We start from the raw sequence: 22,455 nt of genomic DNA, 5'->3' as shown, positions 1-22,455 counted from the left end.
AAATATCATTCACCTTATACCTATATAAAGACAGGCTATCCATTTCAATACAAGTCTTGTACATGGTGTTCTACATAATGAGTACTTAGGCAATGATGACAAAAGACACGAAAACATCTCACACAGTTCTTTTTTAATTTTTTTTAAAGGAACTAATTTTTTTTTTAATTTATTTATTTTGGGCTGCATTGGGTCTTTGTTGCTTCACGCGGGCTTTCTCTAGTTGTGGCGAGCAGGGACTACTCTGCGTTGCCGTGCACAGGCTTCTCATTGCGGTCGCTTCTCTTGTTGCGGAGCATGGGCTCTAGGCACACAGGCTTCAGTAGTTGTGGCACGCAGGCTCAGTAGTTGTGGCTCACAGGCTCTAGAGTGCAGTCTCAGTAGTTGTGGCGCATGGGCTTAGTTGCTCAACGGCATGTGGGATTTTCCCGGACCAGGGCTCGAACCCATGTCCCCTGCATTGGCAGGTGGATTCTTAACTACTGCGCCACCAGGGAAGCCCTCTCATACAGTTCTTGCCATACAGTTACTAGATTTCACAAGAAGACACACACATATACAACAGAACTCTATGGCATGATGATTATTGGCTATTCAATAAGTGGAAGTGGATCATCCTCATCGTTGTTCATGTGAAGTAGATGGAAGAAGAGGTGGATCTGGTCTTGCTGTGTCAGGAGTGGTAGAGGCAGAAAAAGTGGAGGAGGCAGAAGGGAAGGCAGGAGAGGCAGGCACACTCAGTGTAGCTTGACAGAAATACATCATAATTTCTGTCTGACTCTTGTTTTTTCACTCTAAAAATGTTTCTATATGGTGCCAATCCTTCTTCCACCAAGTCAAAATCAGTCTTGAATAATTGGAACTCTTTGACAGATCGTGTAATGTCAATTTGTTTTCGGGCACTGCTTCTTTTACATCTTCTTCCTCATCATCTGGCACTGTTTCAGAAGTACTCATTTCCATCAAGTCATCTTCTGTTAATTCCTCCCATGCACTGTCTACTTTAGCTCTTGAATTTCTACAAGATTCATATCTTGAAACCCTTCACCCACCCACCCACTTTTTTTTGGACATTTCCACAGTCTCTTTCATGATTTCCTTGATTGGCTCTGTCATAAATCCTGAAGTCTTACACAACATCTGGACACAGCTTTCTCCAGCAGGAATTTATTATTTCAGACTTAATGCCTTTCATGGCTTTTTCAATAACAACATCTTCAATAGTGTAATCCTCCCAGACTTTCATGATGTTCTCTCTAACAGGGTTCTCCTCCGTAGTATTGACAATCATTTCCATAGAGTTCCATGTGTAATAAGCCTTAAAGGTCCATATGACCCCCTGATTTAGAGGGTGAATAAGGGACATTGGGTTTGGAGACAAGTAGACCACTTCAACACCTGTGGCCAGGGGCACTGTCTAATACCAAAAGAACTTTAAAAGGCAGTCCCTTACTGGAAAGGTACTTCCTGCTTCAGGGACAAAGCATTGATGGAACCAGTCCAGGAAAAGGGTTCTCTTTGTCCAGGCCTTCTTTTGGGGCAACCAAAAGACTGACAGCTGACTCTTTTGCCTTCAAGGCTTGGGGGTTAGCAGCTTAATAGATAAGGGAAGTCCTGATCATGAACCCAACTGCATTTGCACAAAACGGTAGAGCTGGCCTATCCCTTCCTTCCTTACATCCTTGTGCCTGCTTCTCTTCCTTACTAATAAATGTCCTTTGTGGCATTTTTTTCCAGAATAGGGCACTTTCATCTGCATTAAAAACCTGTTCAGGCAGATATCCTTTCTCCTTAATGATTTTCTTAATAGCATCTGAGAACTTGTCTGCTGCCTCCTGTTACCTTGATATTTTTTAAGCCAAACCTCTTTCTGAAATTATCAAACTATCCTTTGTTGGCAATAAATTATACAGCTTTAGATCCTTCACCTTCCTTTTGCTTTAAGTTGTCATATGTTGACTTTGCTTTTTCTCAAATAACGTTATAGTCTATAGGTATGCCTTTCCTACAGCAATCCAGCACACACATAAAAGTTGAAATTTCAATACAAGATATAAAGGCATTGCACATAAAGTGCAAGGTTTTCATGCCTTCTGGCATAGCTGCAGCACTGCCTTCATGAATTTCCTTTTCTTTTTTTTTACAATGGTTCTTAAGTTGGATTCATTTATCTTGAAATGGTGGGCAACTGCAGACCTCAATCTACAGTGCATATCAAGCAATTCAACTTTTTCTTGTAACATCATGACTTTTCACTGCTTCTTGGGAGCACTTCCAGCATCACTAGTGGCACTTCATATGGGTCTCATGGTGTTAATTCAAGGTTTACGGTATTACACTGAACATGATGAAAAATATGCAAGAACCACAGAGATCACCTTTTACCATGATTTACTGGAGAGATGAACTGCTCAAGCAGAGATGATTAGCATCACACGGCATTTTAACAGGCTATTCACAATACTTGAGCTCAGCACAACAGCAACAGAAGGTGGCTATGAAATTATTACAGTAGTACAGTATGTACTACAGTTCATCTTACGCAGTTATGATTAAATACTGCATCTTTACATTTGTTTACATTTCTTTCTGCTTCAAACGGCACCATGTACAGTCTGTGTGTGCATAGGTTTTGATAAATTTTAACTTTTTATAATAGATTTGTAAGTTAATTTTTATTAATTTTTTCAGTATTTCTAGGCTATGCAGTTGTCTGCAAGTTTTTTCAAATTGTCACAAATCTCCAGAAGAATTTTCCAATATATTTATTGAAAAAAATCCACATATAAGTGGACCCATGCAGTTCAAACCCTTGTTCAAGGGTTGACTGTATAGTGTAAACATAACTTTTATATGCACTGTATAAACAAAAAATTTGTGTGATTTGCTTTATTGCAATATTCACTTTATTGCAATATTCACTTTATTGTCGTGGTCTGGAACCAAACCTGCAATATCTCCAAGGTATGCCTGTATTTTAAAGGTAAGGAGAGCTAGAGGATTTGCTGACAGAGAAAGTAGGGTGTAGGATAAGAAGTATCAAGGATGACTACAAACTTTTTGGCTAAGCAACTGGCAGAACAGAGTTGCCATTTACTAAGATGGAGGAGACTGTAGAAAGATCAAGTCAGGTTGAGGGACAGATCAGGCATTTGGTATTAGACACATCAAGTTTGAAATGCCTATTAGACATCTGAAGTGTGTATGTCAAGTAGACAGTGGATATACAAGATGAATATACAAGTCTGGAGATATTTGAGTGTTGTCAGCATACAGACACTCATATTTAAAGTCATAAGACTGGATAAAATCATCAAGAGGTTAGGTGTACCCCTTTGACAAGAGGTCCAAAAACTTAGCTTTGGGGCACTCACTGTTTAGACACTGGGAAGACAAGAAACCAGCAAAAGAGACTGAGAAGGAGTGACCAGTAAGATCAGAAATAATCCTCTAGAGTGTGGTATCCTGGAAGCAGAGTAAAGAAAGTGTTTCAAGGAGAAAGAAGGGCTCAACTATGTCAAATGCTGCTAATAGATCAAGGTAGTTGCAAAAAAAAAGCTGATTAATCTATATGAGGTTAAGGAAAAACTACATTTGTTCAAGTGAAAACAAACATGACCATACCCACAATGAGTAACAACTATTCTTTACCTTAGTCATTCCTGGCAAATCCACAAGTGTCAGATTGACAACATTGGGTGAAAAAATCTTAAGATGAATTGGTTCAGGGCTTACTCCCTAAAAATAAGTTTTAAAATATCATATTAAAATCACATTAAAACTTCAATGAATAAAAATGCTAAAGTAAACCTCATTTTAAGTATTATACATTAGATGCTTTTAAATATTAAATAAACCATGATTTCTAAAACATTTCAACAATCAAAACCCGATGAAACATATAGGAAATAAGGCAGCTAGCCATAGGTTATAATCCCATCCAACCTTATACTATTAATATACATAATTTATTTCCCCTATATTATTTCACATTCTTTTCTCTGGATTCTCAGCAGATAACGTTTCTTAAATATGTTTAATAGACTTAGTGCTGAACAAAAGAATAATGTATCACTATCCAAATTTATGAAGTTCTTGAGTTCAGGGAGTGAGACATAGGTAACAAGTTATCCAAATCAGGGAAGTATGGCGGCAGCAGCAGTAACTAAAAGGTAACCTGCCCAGAGACCAATAATAAACAAAGCTTAGCCAATCACTAAAACAGAGACAAATATCCTGAATAGGCATAAAGAAATTAACATGGCTCCAAAAATGCCTTTTTGTCAGGAAAAACCTCTCCAGCACAGCATCCGGCAGATAAAAGGACTCAATAAGTATTTTTTAATATTAATACTTAGCTAAGGCCCACTTGTGGGATTAAACGTACCCATACAAGAATGTAGGTAACAACAAAAGAGAAGGGAACAGAAAAGTAATAAGAATAAAGAAAGAAGAGAGAGAAAACAGAAGCATTTAAGGGAGTCAGTGATAGTGCCTCGTGTCAAAATTAATCGTATCTTAGACACCTAATTTACTTTAAATTCTCAGAATCTGAGAAGACAATTCAGCTGTTAACATTACTTTTCATTTTCATTGAAAAAAAACCCCTTAATTTCCTGTTTGCTTTCATAAGTAAATCTAGCCTTACTCAGGTAAGAAAAAGAGCTCTTCAAAATACATGGATCTTGTAAGTTATATATTGCTTCTTAAATTAGAATACAGTCAATCCAGCAGAAAAAGATAACACTGTAGGAAGTATTAAATTAAAAAGTTACATAATAAAGTGATATATAAATCTCAAGATCAAGAATAAACACCTAAATGAAATATCTGATAGCATATAAAAACTCTAAGAAACAAAAGGTATTAAATAAAGTTTTTATATATTTGGGAAAATACTCCATTAGTTTCAAAGACCAGAATACTCTTGATGATATATTTATCAATGGGTATAATTTCCAGCTCTAAAGAGATGCCTACCTTATTATTTCCTGAAATCCTTTCTGTTTCATTTTCAATTTCTTGTCGAATTTCATCAAAATCTGTGTAAAGCTAAAAATTATTGAAACAAAAAACACGGTATTCAAAATAAGATTAAAAGTTCTTAAGCAGGGTTTGATAAATTTCAAGGATGTCTATGGATCTGCTTCAGAGAATTAGTAAACAAACTCTAATATACACATATATTTTTTCTGAGCCAAAGAGTCATAGTTTATATCAGTTTTTCAAAGCTGCCTGAGCCCACAACAGTTAAGAGTCTCAGAGAGAACAGGGCTCAACTTAAATGTTTTCCAAATAAACTACTATGGTTAGAAATGTTAAGATTTATTTTATAAGGAACAGCTGCTTCAAGATAACAATGCTACATTGCCAATCATAAGAAACTAAATTATCAACTACTTGTACCCCCAAAAAATGTTTTCAACATGTTACTTCTTCACCATATTCTTCTACAATTACCTTATTTTTGGTGTGAAGAAATTTACCCCATTCTTCTGCTTCAACCCCTGGAAAAAGAAAAACTCCATTTATTGGAAACTATGGAAATTACTTTTTATCTTTATTTAGGAATTCAAAAAGGCAGTACAATATTATTTTTTCCTATTTTGTCATTAACTACAAGTTAACGTATATTTTAAGATCTGCTAAATTATACTCTCACATTTTAAGAATTGTACCAGGTATTTCAGAAACGACTAATTTCAGAGTTGCTCACAGGTCTTCCCACTATTTGAAATCTAGATTTCAACAAATAAAATTGTTTGCCTCTCCTCATATTATAGTAAAATATGTATACTTTATTTTTAAATATCTTACACATAAAAAGCAGTTTATCTGATGAAAATACTCAAGCTAATGGCTAAAAGAAGAAAACTTATGAGTCATACTGAATAATAATGCAAAAAGCATATATAATAGATTTACATGTAACTCATAAAAATTTGCAATATGTGAATGAAACAGCTAACTTTTCATTCTGTTTTGTCGTTTTTATTTTAATTTGGTTTCTTGTTGGTAACCCATAAAGTCACAATTTGTCGTTACTTTAAAGAGCTCTCTCAGTAGTGTGAAGCTACTCCATAATTTATATGCATTTTCAACGTGATTTTTCCCCCCCAGGAACAAGATTATGTTCTCCCTTGGAATTGAAGGTAGGTAAGAAATGAAATGGCATGGGGTGTGGGGAACCTGGCATATGCCCTGTATGGAGTTGCTACTCGCCAGTAGTTTCCAATAATAGGTCTGCTCCTCTTGCACTTGCTGAAAAAAGGAAAAATTATTCACTGCAGGTACTGTTTTAAGTGATCTGAGACTTGGAGAGCAAATTTTGTTCTGATTTTCCCAGAAAAGCTAGAAATGCTTAATTGTAGAAAGGTAAACTAACTTTGCCTCCCCGAAGCACAGCTATTCTGTTTTTGCCAAATTCAGAGTTTCAAACGTCTTAATGATTAAGTTTATGAATAACACATACCAGCCACCTGAGATCAAATTAAAATGACTGTAAGATATTCAAATAAATATTTACTGAGGAAAAGGTGGATCAATTTCTTTGGTGGGATAAAGGTAAAGAAACTGGATCCTTTTTGCAAGTAAAATGCTCACCTACTTGAAGCTTAGTACCTTCTTCCAAGAAGTCTCATTGGAGAACTGGAGTAATCTAGATGAACAGAACTCAGAGGCAGGTACTATATACCAAAGGGGTGTTCTTAATTTACCTTATCATATAGAAGAGGCCTGGCTTCACAAGCATGTTTTTAAAAATAAAAATAAAATAAATTACATTCACCACCAAAAAAAGCCTGCATTCTGATGCAATGCCAAAAGGTAACAAGAACCACTAACACCTGCAATCAATCAATGTGGATAGGCAAATAAAAATGGAAGAAAAAAAATGCACACAGCCTGTAAGAGTACAAAAGCACACATGCAGGCACAATAGGAAAAGAAGGGCCAAAAACAAATGGATAAAGGAAACCTTTAGAAAGGTGTCTTGAGTTTTTCCATGTAGCAGGGTCTGTAGTTAAAGAGAAACAGCACAGAATGATAAGTTTAGTGCTTATCCCTAATATTTGAAACCTTTCTAAAAAATCAAGTGTGCAAAAAACCTGAACACATTTCAAATGCCATTTCAAATGCATTCAATTATTCCAAATTTACAACTAGAAAACTTCCATTACAATTAGTTATAATTAGAGGGATTATATAATATTTTAAATGACACAAATGAAGTATATAGTGTGCCATAATTTATTTTTTATTTTCCATTACACCTAATTATATCACCTCTGGTTTCTAATTCTAACAAAGTGGATTAAAATTAATTTACTATTCAAAAATTTGTCTTAGACATCTGATAACTATGGGTAAAGATAAATTACCTAGTGGAAAAAAATCTACAAAACATATCAAACACATCTTTCAAAACCTTTAAAGTAAATATGAACGTATTTACCAATTGAGCTTTCTAAGGGATTATTTTCTTTGAAATATATATTGAATTTAACAGAACACCACAGAAACAATTTTGGTCTTTAGTCAGCATGCTACTTTTGGATTTAGTCTACAAGGAGATCTGAGGAAAACTTAATTTATTTCTTATAAATATATAAAAGGTAATCATAGAGTTCAAACTAAATCACCATCTCACTTGAAAACAGTTTTTGTTTTTAATAAGATTTTATCAGAAAATTCTTTTACATTGGCAGAAGTGGGGGGCAAGATGAGAAATACTATAAATCTATATATTGACACCTCAATTATCCTATGTAGTTGGCAGAATGAGGGATCTCATGTTATATAAATTTTCCTGATAATTGAATTATACATAGTAATACTTAAATAGTTTAGCCAGTTTTGATGGACCTATATTTAAAATGGATTATACTGCTCCATGTCATGTTAGAATCCACTGCTCTTAAACTTACCTATTAATGGTAACTTATGCCTTTGTTACATAATAGAGCCCTTTGAGGCTACAAATCCCTATACAAAATGGTTAGACACTGATTTTTTCTTTTTTTGAAGTTCTCCTGTCTTTATGTTTTCCTCCCCTTTCTCCTGTATGGTTGCCAGGCTGTCAGGTAGTTCATACTCTTCTGGCTGTCTCCTGCTTCACTGTTCCTAATTTCCTCTAGGGTAGAATGATTTGTGGTAAGGTAGAACTGTTTATCCTAAGGATAAATGGGCTCTGATGAGAAGTTAAAGAACTATTCTAGTTATTAATAATATATATGACATTTAGTACTCAAAATTTACAAAATCTATTTTGTGTTCTGGGTGGCTGAGTTGTCATTTGAAGTGAGGTTTTATGTTTTTTAATATAAAAAATAAGCACTAAGCTTGGGGAAAAAAAAAAAATATATATATAGGTAAAGATATGCAGATTTACTGACCAACCACCAAGAAGAGACATCAACAAAACAGAGTGGACATACAAACAAAGAGATACCAAGGAACTGACACTTCTATAGCTGAAATGTACACCCCTTCCAGAAACACTGCCCACATCTGCAAATAGTTTCTGAGAGACAGGATATCATCTGCCCTTTTCAAGGTGACTGAAGAAAATGAAGAGTTAAAAGCAACAGACTTAACACCATACAGTTTCTTGAAGTCTTAGTTTAAGGTATTTGGTAAAATTGATGATGTTAGTGAGAATGAAATTTTTAAAGAGTTATTCTATACATTTGAAGCTGGACCATAAATTAGTCCAAAATGATTAAATTCAAGGTTCAGAATTTCAATAATAAAGAAATATTACAGAAAAGCAAAGCGATGAATAATATACCAAGAAGCTACCTAATATAATTAAAAGACTCCTACATATCCTCTGGCAGTCTATCCAAAAATATTTATCATTATATCATTATATGTTAACATCTACAACTTCATTAACTTGCTTTAGCGATTAACTTTCTGTAGTCATTGTAGATGCTCATGACAGGTCTTTTTTTTTTCCCCTTTAAAAAAAAAAATCAAACTATCACAACAATGCTCCTATAATAAGTTAAGGAAAAGATCAGATACAGAAATTAAAGTAACTCCAATTGCATCAAATTATCATCCCATCTTAGATTAGAATATAAGAAACAGAATGAAACTTCACTGAAAACAGATCTCTGCAGAATGAGAAACAAACATGGTACTCTGCTGCAAATGCAATTTAATACTTAGAACATTTTATAGACTTTTATAAATAAGACAAAATGTGAACCAAACACTGAAGATTAAACATATTACTCTCATCAAATATTCCAAACCTCACTAATGTAAAAGTATGATTAATAGAGGATACATATTTAATAGGCAATTTAAAACATGCTAATAAAGATAGTGTGTCTTAGGGCTTCCCTGGTGGTGCAGTGGTTGAGAGTCCGCCTGCCGATGAAGGGGACGCGGGTTCGTGCCCCGGTCCAGGAAGATCCCACATGCCGCGGAGCGGCTGGGCCCGTGAGCCATGGCCATTGAGCCTGCGCGTCCGGAGCCTGTGCTCCGCAACGAGAGAGGCCACAACAGTGAGAGGCTCACATACCGCAAAAAAAAAAAAAAAAAAAGATAGTGTGTCTTAAAATATTTTCAGTTTAACCAAAGAAGAACTGCTATAAAGGATGGTGCATATTTTCTTATCATGATACTCCACGTTTACTATTTGGGTGAGGGAGGACTCTAAAAAGTATGTGCTATATAGGTAAGCCTTAGCAAGAGAAGGATAGTAAAAAAAAATAATAATAATTAGGGACCTCCCTGGCAGTCTGGTGGTTAAGACACCATGCTTCCACTGCAGGGAGCGTAGGTTCAATCCCCGGTCGGGGAACTAAGATACCTCATGCTACGTGGAGTGGCAAAAATAATAATAATTTTTTTTAAAAAAACTCTTTCTAAAAATAATATTCATCTTAGGGCTTCCCTGGTGGCGCAGTGGTTTAGAGTCCACTTGCCAATGCAGGGGACACGGGTTTGTGCCCCGGTCCGGGAAGATCCCACATACCGTGGAGCGGCCGGGCCCGTGAGCCATGGCCGCTGAGCCTGCGCGTCCAGAGCCTGTGCTCCGCAACAGGATAGGCCACAACAGTGAGAGGCCCGCATACTGCAAAATAAATAAATAAATAAATAAATAATAATATTCATCTTAGATTGAAGGGCCAAAGATTCAAAATTAGCAGACACATGGCAAGACCAGAAAAGGGAAGGTAAGATAACATTGTCATGCTGAAAAGCTAAATCATTTTAATTTTATTTAAAAGTAAATATTTAAACTAGAATCTAAAATATTTAAATTCTAGGGACTTCCCTGGTGGTCCAGTGGTTAAGACTCTGCGCTTCCACTACAGGGGGCACAGGTTCGATCCCTGGTCGGGGAACTAAGATCCCGTGTGCCGCGTGGCGTGGCAAAAAAAAGAAAATATTTAAATTCTAAAACAAAGTGAAAAAGCAAAAACATTGTTTTAAACACAAGGAAAAAAAGTTTAAAACACTCCAAAAGACACAAAAACTTTTAAAAATAACTGATTCTCATTTACCAAGTAGCTCACTAGATCCCCCACTAAATAGCATTAACAACAGTTTACTAAACTGAATTACCAAAAAGGTTCTTTTTCAAACAAGTTGACTCACGGTCCTCAAAAACAACAAAAATTACTCTTTTTTAACATGAGAAAAGACGCATACCACTTTTCTTCACAAGACTCCTGATTTTGCTACAGCCACTAATTTCTAATTAGCTCATATCTTTTGAAGATTGGACCAAAAATGAAGAATTTTTAAATAATTTATATTCCAATTCTAAAATTTACCATTTTCTTCTCCCGTTGTTTTTCGTTTATCTTCGGGTGAAACATGGACTAGCTGCAGAATGAGAGGTCTCCGGGTGACAATACCAGTGCCTCTGGGAAGCAGGTCCCTCCCCACTAGGCTTTCTAGCACTGAGCTCTTTCCACTGCTCTGAAAACGGAATACACAAGAGCAAAATGAGTTTCTTAACAGGTTTTTTTGTAACTCAGTAAGACTATGCTATATAATTACTTTAAAAAAAATTATTGCCAAGTCTTTTAAAATGAAAGTTTAAAATGAAGTTTATTATCTATTATATGATCTTTATTTCTTTAAAATAAAAAAGTACAAAAAGAGAAAATATATACCCTAGTGCAAAATCAATTAGTTATGTGGTAACAATATCTATGATTATTTCATGGGATATATAAAAATTTATAACTCAAAACAAAAGAGAGTGACAATATGAAAGCCCCAATTCCCCATAATTTTCCTACCTTTTCTGATACTCTCAACCATATAATATTAGGTATTTTCAAAACCTATATAATATTGGTATACATAAAATTATGCCCAGAATATGTAGATATTTTACTTTAAATGGGATAGTAGTACTATGTGTATTTTTCTCTAACCCACTTTTATTTTTAATATAACAATCAGGGATATCATTCCATATCAATATATTTACTTCCGTGCTTAATAGTTAAATAGTATTCTGTATGTAAAACCAAACCCCAACTGATGGACATTTAAATGGTCTTTGCCACTATTAACAATGCTGCAATAAACATACTTTGTACATATAACCTTACTCACTTATCCTATTACCTCATTAGATTTACTTAGTTCATTAAATGAAATTGCTGTGATTAAAGAGCATACAGATTTTATGCATTCAGATACTACCAGACTGCACACTACAAGATGGGGGGCACCAAGCTATGCTTTACGTTCAATCTGCTGCATCCCCATCAGCATTGGGCATTACCACTTTTTTGAGTCTTTGCTACTTTTTTTTGATAGATAAACACTGACAGTTCATTTAAATTTGCATTTCTTTATTATTCAGCCTAGTATCACTTTGTTTAAGGGCCTTTTGTATTTCTCCTTCAGTGATTTGCTTGTTCAAATGCTGGTGTATTATGTGTCTTATTAGTTTATAAAGATCTTTATCCATATAAGTATTTATTTTTTGTTGTTTTGAATATTTTCCCCCAACTTTTTATTTTGAAAATTTCAAAGCCACAAGAGTTGCAAGAATATTAACAGTGAATACCCATATACTGCAACAAAAGTACCATATACCTTAACTAATTATTAGTATTTTGACACATTTGCTTTATGTCTCTTCTTACACACACACATCTTTTCTTTTGCTGTCCCTTTTGAGAGCAGGTTAATATGTCATGACATTTCATCCCTAAATATAGTGGCATATCTCTAAGAATAAGGGCATTCTACTATATAACCACACTACAATGATCACAGTGAGGAAATTTAACATAGACACAATACTAATAAACAGTACATAATCAAATAATATATAAACTTGTCTCTATTATGCATTTTTATATTATACATAATGTTTACAAATTTTCTATTTTTTCAACTTTGTAATTCATATTTTTCTGTAACAGAATGTTTTCCTTACTGTATTTTTTCTTAGTCAAAACTAGTACATCTTCTAATTTCATACTTCTACAAAAGCAAACACCCTAAACTCATCTACTGTATCAGAAAGGGTCTACAAGAAACAGATGGCCCATTCAAGTTAGAATAATTTAAGGAAAGTTTATTTACAAGTGGACTATTTACAAAGTTTTGGAAGAGGGGGATCACAAGGGATAGTGCAATAAAGTGGGCTGGTAATGACAGAGCAGCTCTTATCACTCACAAGCTCCAAAAGATGGATAAGAACTTTTAGAGAGCCAGCCAAAGGCACCTACACATAGGAAGTAAGCCAGGGGAATAAATACCCAGACTTTAGTCTCCTCCTTTCTCTAAGTCCTGCCAAGGCTCCCCATTTCCAAACCCAATAGGCAGAGGACATTCCTATTGTCCAGAAAGGTCCCCTATGATGGAGAAAACTAATGTTGAGTGGATAAGGAGTGTCAAATTTAAGATTATGTGGCACATCCGGTTTTGCTACGTTTTGGAGTCCAGGTTTGCCGCTCTCATAAGTAAAATGGGTGCTTCCCCCATTTCTTTTCTGTACTCTAAAATAATTTAAACAACACGCAATGGGGACCTTCAAGATGGCAGAGGAGTAAGACATGGAGATCAGCTTCTGCCCCACAGATACATCAAAAATACATCTACAGGGACTTCCCTGGTGGCACAGTGGCTGAGAGTCTGCCTGCCGATGCAGGGGACACGGGTTCGTGCCCCAGTCTGGGAGGATCCCACATGCCGTGGAGCGGCTAGGCCCATGAGCTGTGGCCGCTGGGCCTGTGCGTCCAGAGCCTGTGCTCCTCAACGGGAGAGGCCACAGCAGTGAGAGGCCCGCGTACCGCATAAAAAAAAAAATAATAATACATCTACAGGGCTTCCCTGGTGGTGCAGTGGTTGAGAGTCCACCTGCCGATTCAGGGGACACGGGTTCCTTCCCTGGTCCAGGAAGATCCCATATGCCGCGGAGCAGCTGGGCCCGTGAGCCATGGCCACTGAGCCTGCGCATCCGGAGCCTGTGCTCCGCAACGGGAGAGGCCACAACAGTGAGAGGCCCGCATACCACAAAAAAAAAATAAAAATACATCTACATGTGGAACAACTCCTATAGAACACCTACTGAACACTGGCAGAGGACCTCAGACTTCCCAAAAGGCAAGAAAATCTCCACGTACCTGGCCATGTGGCTGACAGGGTCTTGGTGCTCCAGCCTAGTGTCAGGCCTGAGCCTCCGAAGTGGGAGACTGAGTTCAGGACATTGGACCAACAGAGACCACCCAGCCCCGTGCAATATCAATCTGTGAGAGCTCTCCCAGAGATCTCTGTCTCAACACGAAGACCCAGCTCCACCCAAAGGCCAGCAAGCTCCAATGCTGGACGCCCCATGACGAACAACTACCAAGACAAGAACACAACCCCACCCATTAGCACAGAGGCTGCCTAATATCATACTAAGTTCACAGACACCCCAAAACACACCACCAGACACGGCCCTGCCCACCAGAAAGACAAGATCCAGCCCCACCCACCAGAACACAGGCACCAGTCCCCTCCACCAGAAAGCCTAAACAAGCCACTAAACCAACCTCACCCAAAGAAGGCAGACACCAAAAACAACAGGAACTATGAACCTGCAGCCTGCGATAAGGAGACCACAAACACAGTAAGCTAAGCAAAATGAGAAGACAAAGAAACACAGAGCAGATTAAGGAGCAAGGTAAAAACCCAGCAGACCAAACAAAGGAAGAGGAAATAGGCACTATACCTAAAAAAGAATTCAGAGAATAATGGTAAAGATATCCAAAATCTTGGAAATAGAATGGAAAAAATAGAAGAAACTTTTAACAAGGACCTAGAAGAACTAAAGAGCAAACAAACAATGATGAACAACACAATAAATGGAATTGAAAATTCTCTAGAAGGAATCAATAGCAGAATAACTGAGGCAGAAGAACAGATAAGTGACCAGGAAAATAAAATAGTGGAAATAACTACCGCAGAGCAGAATAAAGAAAAAAGAATGAAAAGAATCAAGGACAGTCTCAGCGACCTCTGGGACAACATTAAATGCACCAACATTCAAATTATAGGGGTCCCAGAAGAAGAAGAGAAAAAGAAAGGGTCTGAGAAAATATCTGAAGGATTTTAATTGAAAACTTCCCTAACATGGGAAAGGAAATCGTCAATCAAGTTTAGGAGGCACAGAGAGTTCCATACAGGATAAATCCCAGGAGAAACACACCAAGACACATATTAATCAAACTATCAAAAATTAGGTACAAAGAAAAAATATTAAAACCAGCAAGGGAAAAGCAAAAAATAACATACAAGGGAATCCCCATAAGGTTAACAGCTGATCTTTCAGCAGATACTCTGCAAGCCAGAAGGGAGTGGCAGGACATATTTAAAGCGATGAAAGGGAAAAACCTACAACCAAGATTACTCTACACAGCAAGGATCTCATTCAGATTCCACGGAGAAATTAAAAACCTTACAGACAAGCAAAATTTAAGAGAATTCAGCACCACCAAACCAGCTTTACAACAAATGCTAAAGGAACTTCTCTAGGCAGGAAACACAAGAAAAGGAAAAGACCTACAATTACAAACCCAAAACAATTAAGAAAATGGTAATAGGAACATACATATCGATAATTACCTTTAATGTAAACGGATTAAATGTTCCAACCCAAAGACATAGACTGGCTGAATAGATACAAAAACAAGACCTGTATATATGCTGTCTACAAGAGACCCACTTCAGACCTAGAGACATATACAGACTGAAAGTGAGGGAATGGAAAAAGATATTTCATGCAAATGGAAATCAGAAGAAAGCTGGAGTTGCAATTCTCATATCAGACAAAATGCACTTTAAAATAAAGACTATTACAAGACACAAAGAAGGACACTACATAATGATCAAGGGATCAATCCAAGAAGAAGATATAACAATTGTAAATATTTATGCACCCAACATAGGAGCACCTCGATACATAAGGCAAATGCTAACAGCCACAAAACGGGAAATAGACAGTAACACAATCATAGTAGGGGACTTTAACACTTCACTTTCACCAATGGACAGATCAACCAAAATGAAAACAAATAAGGAAACACAAGCTTTAAATTACACATTAAACAAGATGGACTTAATTGATATTTATAGGACATTCCATCCAAAAATAACAGAATACACTTTCTTCTCAAGTGCTCATGGAACATTCTCCAGACTAGATCATATGTTGGGTCACAAATCAAGCCTTGGTAAATTTAAGAAAAATGAAATCGTATCAAGTGCCTTTTCCAACAACAACGCTTTGAGACTAGATATCAATTACAGGAAAAAAACTTAAAAAAAAAAACAAACACACGGAGGCTAAACAATACACTACTTAATAACCAAGAGAGCACTGAAGAAATAAAGAGGAAATCAAAAAATACCTAGAAACAAATGACAACGAAAACATCATGACCCAAAACCTATGGGATGCAGCAAAAGCAGTTCTAAGAGGGAAGTTTATAGCAATACAATCCTACCTCAAGAAACAAGAAAAATCTCAAATAAACCACCTAATCTTACACCTAAAGCAATTAGAGAAAGAACAAAAAAAAACCCCAAAGTTAGCAAAAGGAAAGAAATCATAAAGATTAGATCAGAAATAAATGAAAAAGAGATGAAGGAAATAATAGCAAAGATCAATAAAACTAAAAGCTGGTTCTTTGAGAAGATAAACTAAATTGATCAACCATTAGCCAGACTCATCAAGAAGAAAAGGGAGAAGACTCAAATCAACAGAATTAGAAATGAAAATGGAGAAGCAACAACAGACACTACAGAAATACAAAGGATCATGAGAGATTACTACAAGCAACTATATGCCAATAAAATGGACAACCTGGAAGAAATGGACAAATTCTTAGAAAAGCACAACCTTCAAAAAAAAAAAAAAGCAAAGCACAACCTTCCGAGACTGAACCAGGAAGAAATAGAAAATATAAACAGACCAATCACAAGCACTGAAATTGAAACTGTGATTCAAAATCTTCCAACAAACAAAAGCCCAGGACCTGATGGCTTCACAGGTGAATTCTATCAAACATTTCGAGAAGAACTAACATCTATCCTTCTCAAACTCTTCCAAAAAATTGCAGAGGAAGGAACACTCCCAAACTCATTCTACGAGGCCACCATCACCCTGATACCAAAACCAGACAAAGATGTCACAATAAAAGAACAGTACAGGCCAATATCACTGATGAACATGGAGGCAAACATCCTCAACAAAACACTAGCAAACAGAATCCAACAGCACATTTAAAGAATCACACACCATGATCAAATGGGGTTTACCCCAGGAATGCAAGGATTCTTCAATATATGCAAATCAATCAATGCAATACACCATATTAACAAATTGAAGGATAAAAACCATATGATCATCTCAATAGATGCAGAAAAAGCTTTCAAAAAAATTCAACACCCATTTATGATACTCTCCAGAAAGTAGTCATAGAGGGAACCTACCTCAATATAATAAAGGCCATATATGACAAACCCACAGCCAACATCATCCTCAATGGTGAAAAACTGAAACTATTTCCTATAAGATCAGGAACAAGACACAGTTGCCCACTCTCACCACTATTATTCAACATACTTTTGGAAGTTTTAGCCACAGCAATCAGAGAAGAAAAAGAAATAAAAGGAATCCAAGATTGAGTTATTTGTAGTGAGGTAGATGGACTAAGAGTGAAGTAAGTCAGAAGGAGAAAAACAAGTACCATATGCTAACACATATATATATGGAGTCTAGAAAAAAAAAATGGTTCTGAAGAACCTAGGGTCAGGGCAGGAATAAAGACACAGACATAGAGAATGGACTTGAGGGCACAGGGAGGGGGAAGGGTGTGCTGGATCGAAGTGAGAGAGTGGCACTGACGTAGCTAGTGGGAAGCAGCTGCATAGCACAGGGAGATCAGCTCCGTGCTTTGTGACCTCCTAGAGGGGTGGGATAGGGAGGGTGGGAGGGAGACACAAGAGGGAGGAGATATGGGGTATATGTATATGTATAGCTGATTCACTTAGTTATAAAGCAGAAACTAACACACCATTGTAAAGCAATTATACTCCAATAAAGGTGTTAAAAAATAAAAGTAAGAAAGAGACCTGTACCACAATGTTCATTACAACACTATTTACAATAGCCAGGACATGGAAGCAACCTAAGTGTCCATTGACAGATGAAGGGATAAAGAAGATGTGGCACATATATACAATGGAATATTACTCAACCATAAAAAGAAACGAAATTGAGTTATTTGTAGTGAGGTGGATGGACCTAGAGTCTGTCATACAGAGTGAAGTAAGTCAGAAAGAGAAAAATACTGTATGCTAACACACATATATGGAATCTAAAAAAAAAAAGGGTTCTGATGAACCTGGGGCAAGACAGGAATAAAGATGCAGACGTAGAGAATGGACTTGAGGACACAGGGATGGGGAGGGGTAAGCTAGGTGCTTTGTGACCACCTAGAGGGGTGGGATAGGGAGAGTGGGAGGGAGACGCAAGAGGGCGGAGATATGGGGATATATGTATACATATAGCTGATTCACTGTTATACAGCAGAAACTAACATACCATTGTAAAGCAATTATACTCCAATAAAGATGTTAAAAAAAAACACGGAAATTTCCTGTTCTTTATGTGTTTGATTAAAAATCTATCCAGAAAAGTAATTCTCATGGATTTTCAAATTTATAAGCATAAATACTTATAATATTCTTAGAAATTGTTCACTTTTCTTATTTCTAGTATTTATCTTTTTTCCCCCATTTAAAAAAAAATTTTTTTTAATTGGGGTATAGTTGCTTTACAATGTTGTGCAAGCTCCTGCTGCACAGCAAAGTGAACCAGCCATATGTATACACATGTCCCCTCCTTTTTGGATTTCCTTCCCATTTAGGTCACCACAGAGCACTGAGTAGAGTTCCCCATGCTATACAGCAGGTCCTTATTAGTTATTTTATACCTAGGCGTATATATATGTCAATCCCAATCTCCCAAGTCATCCCACCCACCCACCCCTTTTCCCCCTGGTGTCCACACGTTTGTTCTCTACATCTATGTCTCTATTTTGGCTTTGCAAATAGGTTCATCTTCACCATTTTTTTTGTTCGTTTGTTTTTGTTTTTGTTTTTCCTGTACGCAGGCCTCTCACTGTTGTGGCCTCTCCTGTTGTGGAGCACAGGCTCCGGAAGCGCAGGCTCAGCGGCCATGGCTCACGGGCCCAGCCGCTCCGCGGCATGTGGGATCTTCCCGGACCGGGGCACGAACCCGTGTCCCCTGCATCGGCAGGCGGACTCTCAACCACTGCGCCACCAGGGAAGCCCCATCTTCACCATTTTTATAGATTCCACATATATGCATTAATATATGATATTTGTTTTTCTCTTTCTGGCTTACTTCAATCTATATGACAGTCTCTAGGTCCTCTAATATTTTATCTTTATGTTCTTTTTTCTGACCAGATTTCCCAATTGACTATTATATTGATTTTATTGGTCAAATCTGTATTTTATTGATTTCATTTTGTAATTATTTATTTTTAATACTGTTAATTTCTTCTTGCTGGATTTGTTTTCTGGGGAAGAGGGTTATTTGGCCCATCCACCCTACACACACACATACATCTCTCAGTATGAGTCATCTCTATCTTCTTTCTTCTATACTGAGAATCTTGGTTCTCAAGGACACAGTTTGTGGCCAAATTAAAAGAAAACACTCATTTGCTTTTTATTTCACATTACACACAGTCTCCAAATCATAATACCAATACTACTACCACCAATATGATTACTGAAAATAGTTTTTTAAATATTTTGCACATGATTCCTCTATTCTCCTTCTCATCTGTTTACAGACTGTACTTCCTCCTTTTTTTAACCCCACTAAGTCTTGGTTCTACAAGTATATGTATAGTACTGTCAGTCCTTATATTAATGTCTCTCTAGTCATTTTGATTCTCTTCCTGAAGATTCCTCAGGAAGAGCCAATGGGAACAATATTCTTCAGTTCTAGCACACTGATAACAGTTTGTGACTTTTGTACTTGAAAAACAGTTTGGTTATATGTAAAATATTGGGCTCGTGCTTTCTTGAGTATCTTAAATATGGAATTCCATAATAAATTGTGTCTTTTCTCATAAATTCTCTCATAATAAGAACAGATCTTCTCTCATAAATTTTTACTGTTGAAAAATATAATAATCTGATTTTCCTTCCCTGATTTTGCTTAGAAGCCTGAAGAATTTTTATTTTTCCTTTAAAGTTCAATAATTTTACTAGACTGTGTCTTAGTGTTGGTCTTGCTGTGTCAATGTTCTCAGGCATGTGCTGAGCTCTTTCAAAATGGAGTTCCAAGTCTGTTTTTAATTCAGTTAAATTGTAAGTTTTCGTATCTGTTCTGCTCCCTTGCCATCATTTTTTTCTTCTTTGGGGATTCCTATTATACATATGTTGGATCTTCCTTGCCTGTTTTCAATATGTCAATTTCTATCAAATTCTTTTTACAGCTCCTTTTTATCCCATCTTTAAAAATGTCTTCCTCCTTTTCAACATCTTTCTCTTTCAAAGGTATTATCTGTTATGTTTATATGCCCTGGTGTTTTTCTTCTAATTCGTCATTTCTAAAATAAATTTTCTTTCAATTCTAATATTTCACAAAGTTCTACCACCTAGCATTTAAAAAAATTTTTTCTTATGCAAACTTTGTTTTTTGAAATGCCTTATTCTGATTATAATGTCTTTTGTCTTGCCTTTTGTCTTAATAGCTAATGGTTTTCATCTGTTTTGTGGACGTCTTTCTGGTGTGCTTTCATTGTCTATAGGAATGCTATTTAGAGTCCCATTTTTCTTCAGATACTTTGTAAACTTTTGACAACAATCATTTCATATTGCTGATATTTAAATGAAGTTCATTTTCCTGAAGTTTCAGAAGGAGTTTTGGCCTAGAATAGCTATTCTAACTTCACTCTAAAACTCCCTCTTGTTTTTGTACAGTGTTTGGAAATAAAGTTCTTTGTTTTCTGAGATATCTTGATTCTGTTCCTCTCTACCACTTTTATCTGGACCTTCTCTTTTCTTTGTATTCTTCAGGAGATGTTTAATTGTAATGTCAATTCCTTCTCATGTGCAGATTGGTCCTGGAAGGTAGCTTTGGTTGGTTTTAGAAGTTTCAAGGTCCTCCAGTCCCTTAAGGGTTTACAAAAGACCTCTTTCACTCACCCATTATCAGTGTGTGCAAAACTCCTCCTAGTTTCAGCTGGTATTCGTAAACTGGCCCTCCAGGCTTTCCAGTGATTGCCTTTTGGCTATTTTTCAATTCTCACATTCATTTGAAGTTCCATTGCTTCCTTAGTCTTCTTTCATACACAATAATACACAGGTCTTGGAGCTGTTAGTGGTCTATCCCCAAACTACTGGTGTTTGAGTGTTTGTAGAGAGAAACATGCTCAACTAATTTTCTTCTAAATGTTCTTCATGGATTTTGAGTTTTCCTATTTTATTTGTTCTGTTTTTATGGGAAAGTCATACAAGGATTAGGAAACTATTCTACCACTGCTGTCATCTTCCCAGAATCCCCAACAAAGAAATTTAACCCACTTTGAAATACTCAGACTAATGTTTAGCTTTATGTAAGTTTTTTAATATTATTCAGTCATAAAAAGGAATAAAGTACTGATACATGCTATAATATGGAACATTATACTATGTGAAAGAAGTCAGTCACAAAATACCACATATTATTTGATTCTGTTTACATGAAATGTCCAGAAGAAGCAAGAAAGTAGATTAAGTGGCTGCCTAACATTGGGGGCAGAGGAGAGTAGGGAGTGACTGCTAATGGATACAAGCTTTCCTTTGGGGATGATACAATATATAATTAGATCATGGTGATGGTTGCACAACTCTATGGACATGGTAAAAACCAGTTAACTATACATTTCACAAATTCCAGAACAATTATAAACAACTGTTAAAAATCATGACTTTATACATCAGAGAACATAAGAATATTTTCATGACTTTGAGATAGAAAGTACAAACTAGAGAAGAAAAGATTGTTAATTCAACTACTGCAAAATTAAAATTTATTTTACTCATACAAAATAATTGGGGGAAAATATTTCTTTTTTAAAAATATTTATTTATTTATTTTTTGGCTGCGTTGGGTCTTCCTTGCTGTGCACGGGCTTTCTCTCTAGTTGCAGTGAGCAGGGGCTACTCTGTTGTGGTGCACGGGCTTCTCATTGCAGTGGCTTCTCTAGAGCACGGGCTCTAGAGTGTGCAGGCTTCAGTAGATGTGGCACGTGGGCTCAGCAGTTGTGGCTCGTGGGCTCTACAGCGCAGGCTCAGTAGTTGTGGTGCACGGGCTTAGTTGCTCTGCAGCATGTGGGATCTTCCCAGACCAGGTTTCGAACCCATGTCGCCTGCATTGGCAGGTGGATTCCCAACCACTGCACCACCAGGGAAGCCCCAATAATTGGGGGAAAATATTTCTGACTCATGTAACTGACAAAGAATTAGCAACCAAAATGTAAAAGTGACTCTTACAAACCATTAAGAAAAAGATGAATACTATAATAGAAAATCATGTGCAGAGATATGAACAGACACTCACAACAGAACCACAAAGAGCCAAGAAATAAGTTGCTCCAACTTATTAGTAATCGGGGAACTGCAATAAAAAGGACAATGAAATACCATAAATTTAAAATGTGACAATACAAAGTATAGGTATAAACAAATAAACAAACTCCACTCTGTACATGGGAATGTAAATGGTTACAAACATTCTGAGGAGCAAGTAAGAATATCAAGTAAAAATGAAAATACATATACCCTACAGTCTAGTAATTCCACTACTTGATACTTTAGAGAAATTCTCAAACGTGTACAATGAAGCATTCATAGGAATGTTTCCAGCACTGTTGTTTACTAAAACTGCTATAG

General features: G+C 36.5%; 1 protein-coding gene across 7 annotated transcripts in view; it reads right to left on the bottom strand.

Annotated features, from left to right (window-relative positions):
• Positions 1 to 22,455, bottom strand: part of DNM1L (dynamin 1 like) — a 61,544-nt gene that overhangs the window by 20,558 nt on the left and 18,531 nt on the right. For 4 of the 7 annotated variants that reach the window (XM_004270866.3, XM_004270869.3, XM_004270868.4 and 1 more), the window contains exons 2-5: positions 10,794 to 10,941; positions 5,461 to 5,507; positions 4,981 to 5,052; positions 3,652 to 3,738 (exon numbers count right to left, since the gene is read on the bottom strand). In XM_004270866.3, coding sequence (XP_004270914.1) covers positions 3,652 to 3,738; positions 4,981 to 5,052; positions 5,461 to 5,507; positions 10,794 to 10,941 — 354 coding nt within the window. Of the gene's footprint in view, positions 1 to 3,651; positions 3,739 to 4,980; positions 5,053 to 5,460; positions 5,508 to 6,976; positions 7,016 to 10,793; positions 10,942 to 22,455 lie in introns of all 7 variants that reach the window. The other 3 variants (XM_004270867.3, XM_012533415.3, XM_012533417.3) reach the window with 1 other exon arrangement.

The sequence above is a fragment of the Orcinus orca genome, chromosome 11, assembly GCF_937001465.1.
Source record: "Orcinus orca chromosome 11, mOrcOrc1.1, whole genome shotgun sequence".
NCBI classification, from domain to species: Eukaryota; Metazoa; Chordata; class Mammalia; order Artiodactyla; family Delphinidae; genus Orcinus; species Orcinus orca.
The sequence above is the reverse complement of the archived record's forward strand: the minus strand, read 5'-3'. Positions and strand labels throughout refer to the sequence as shown.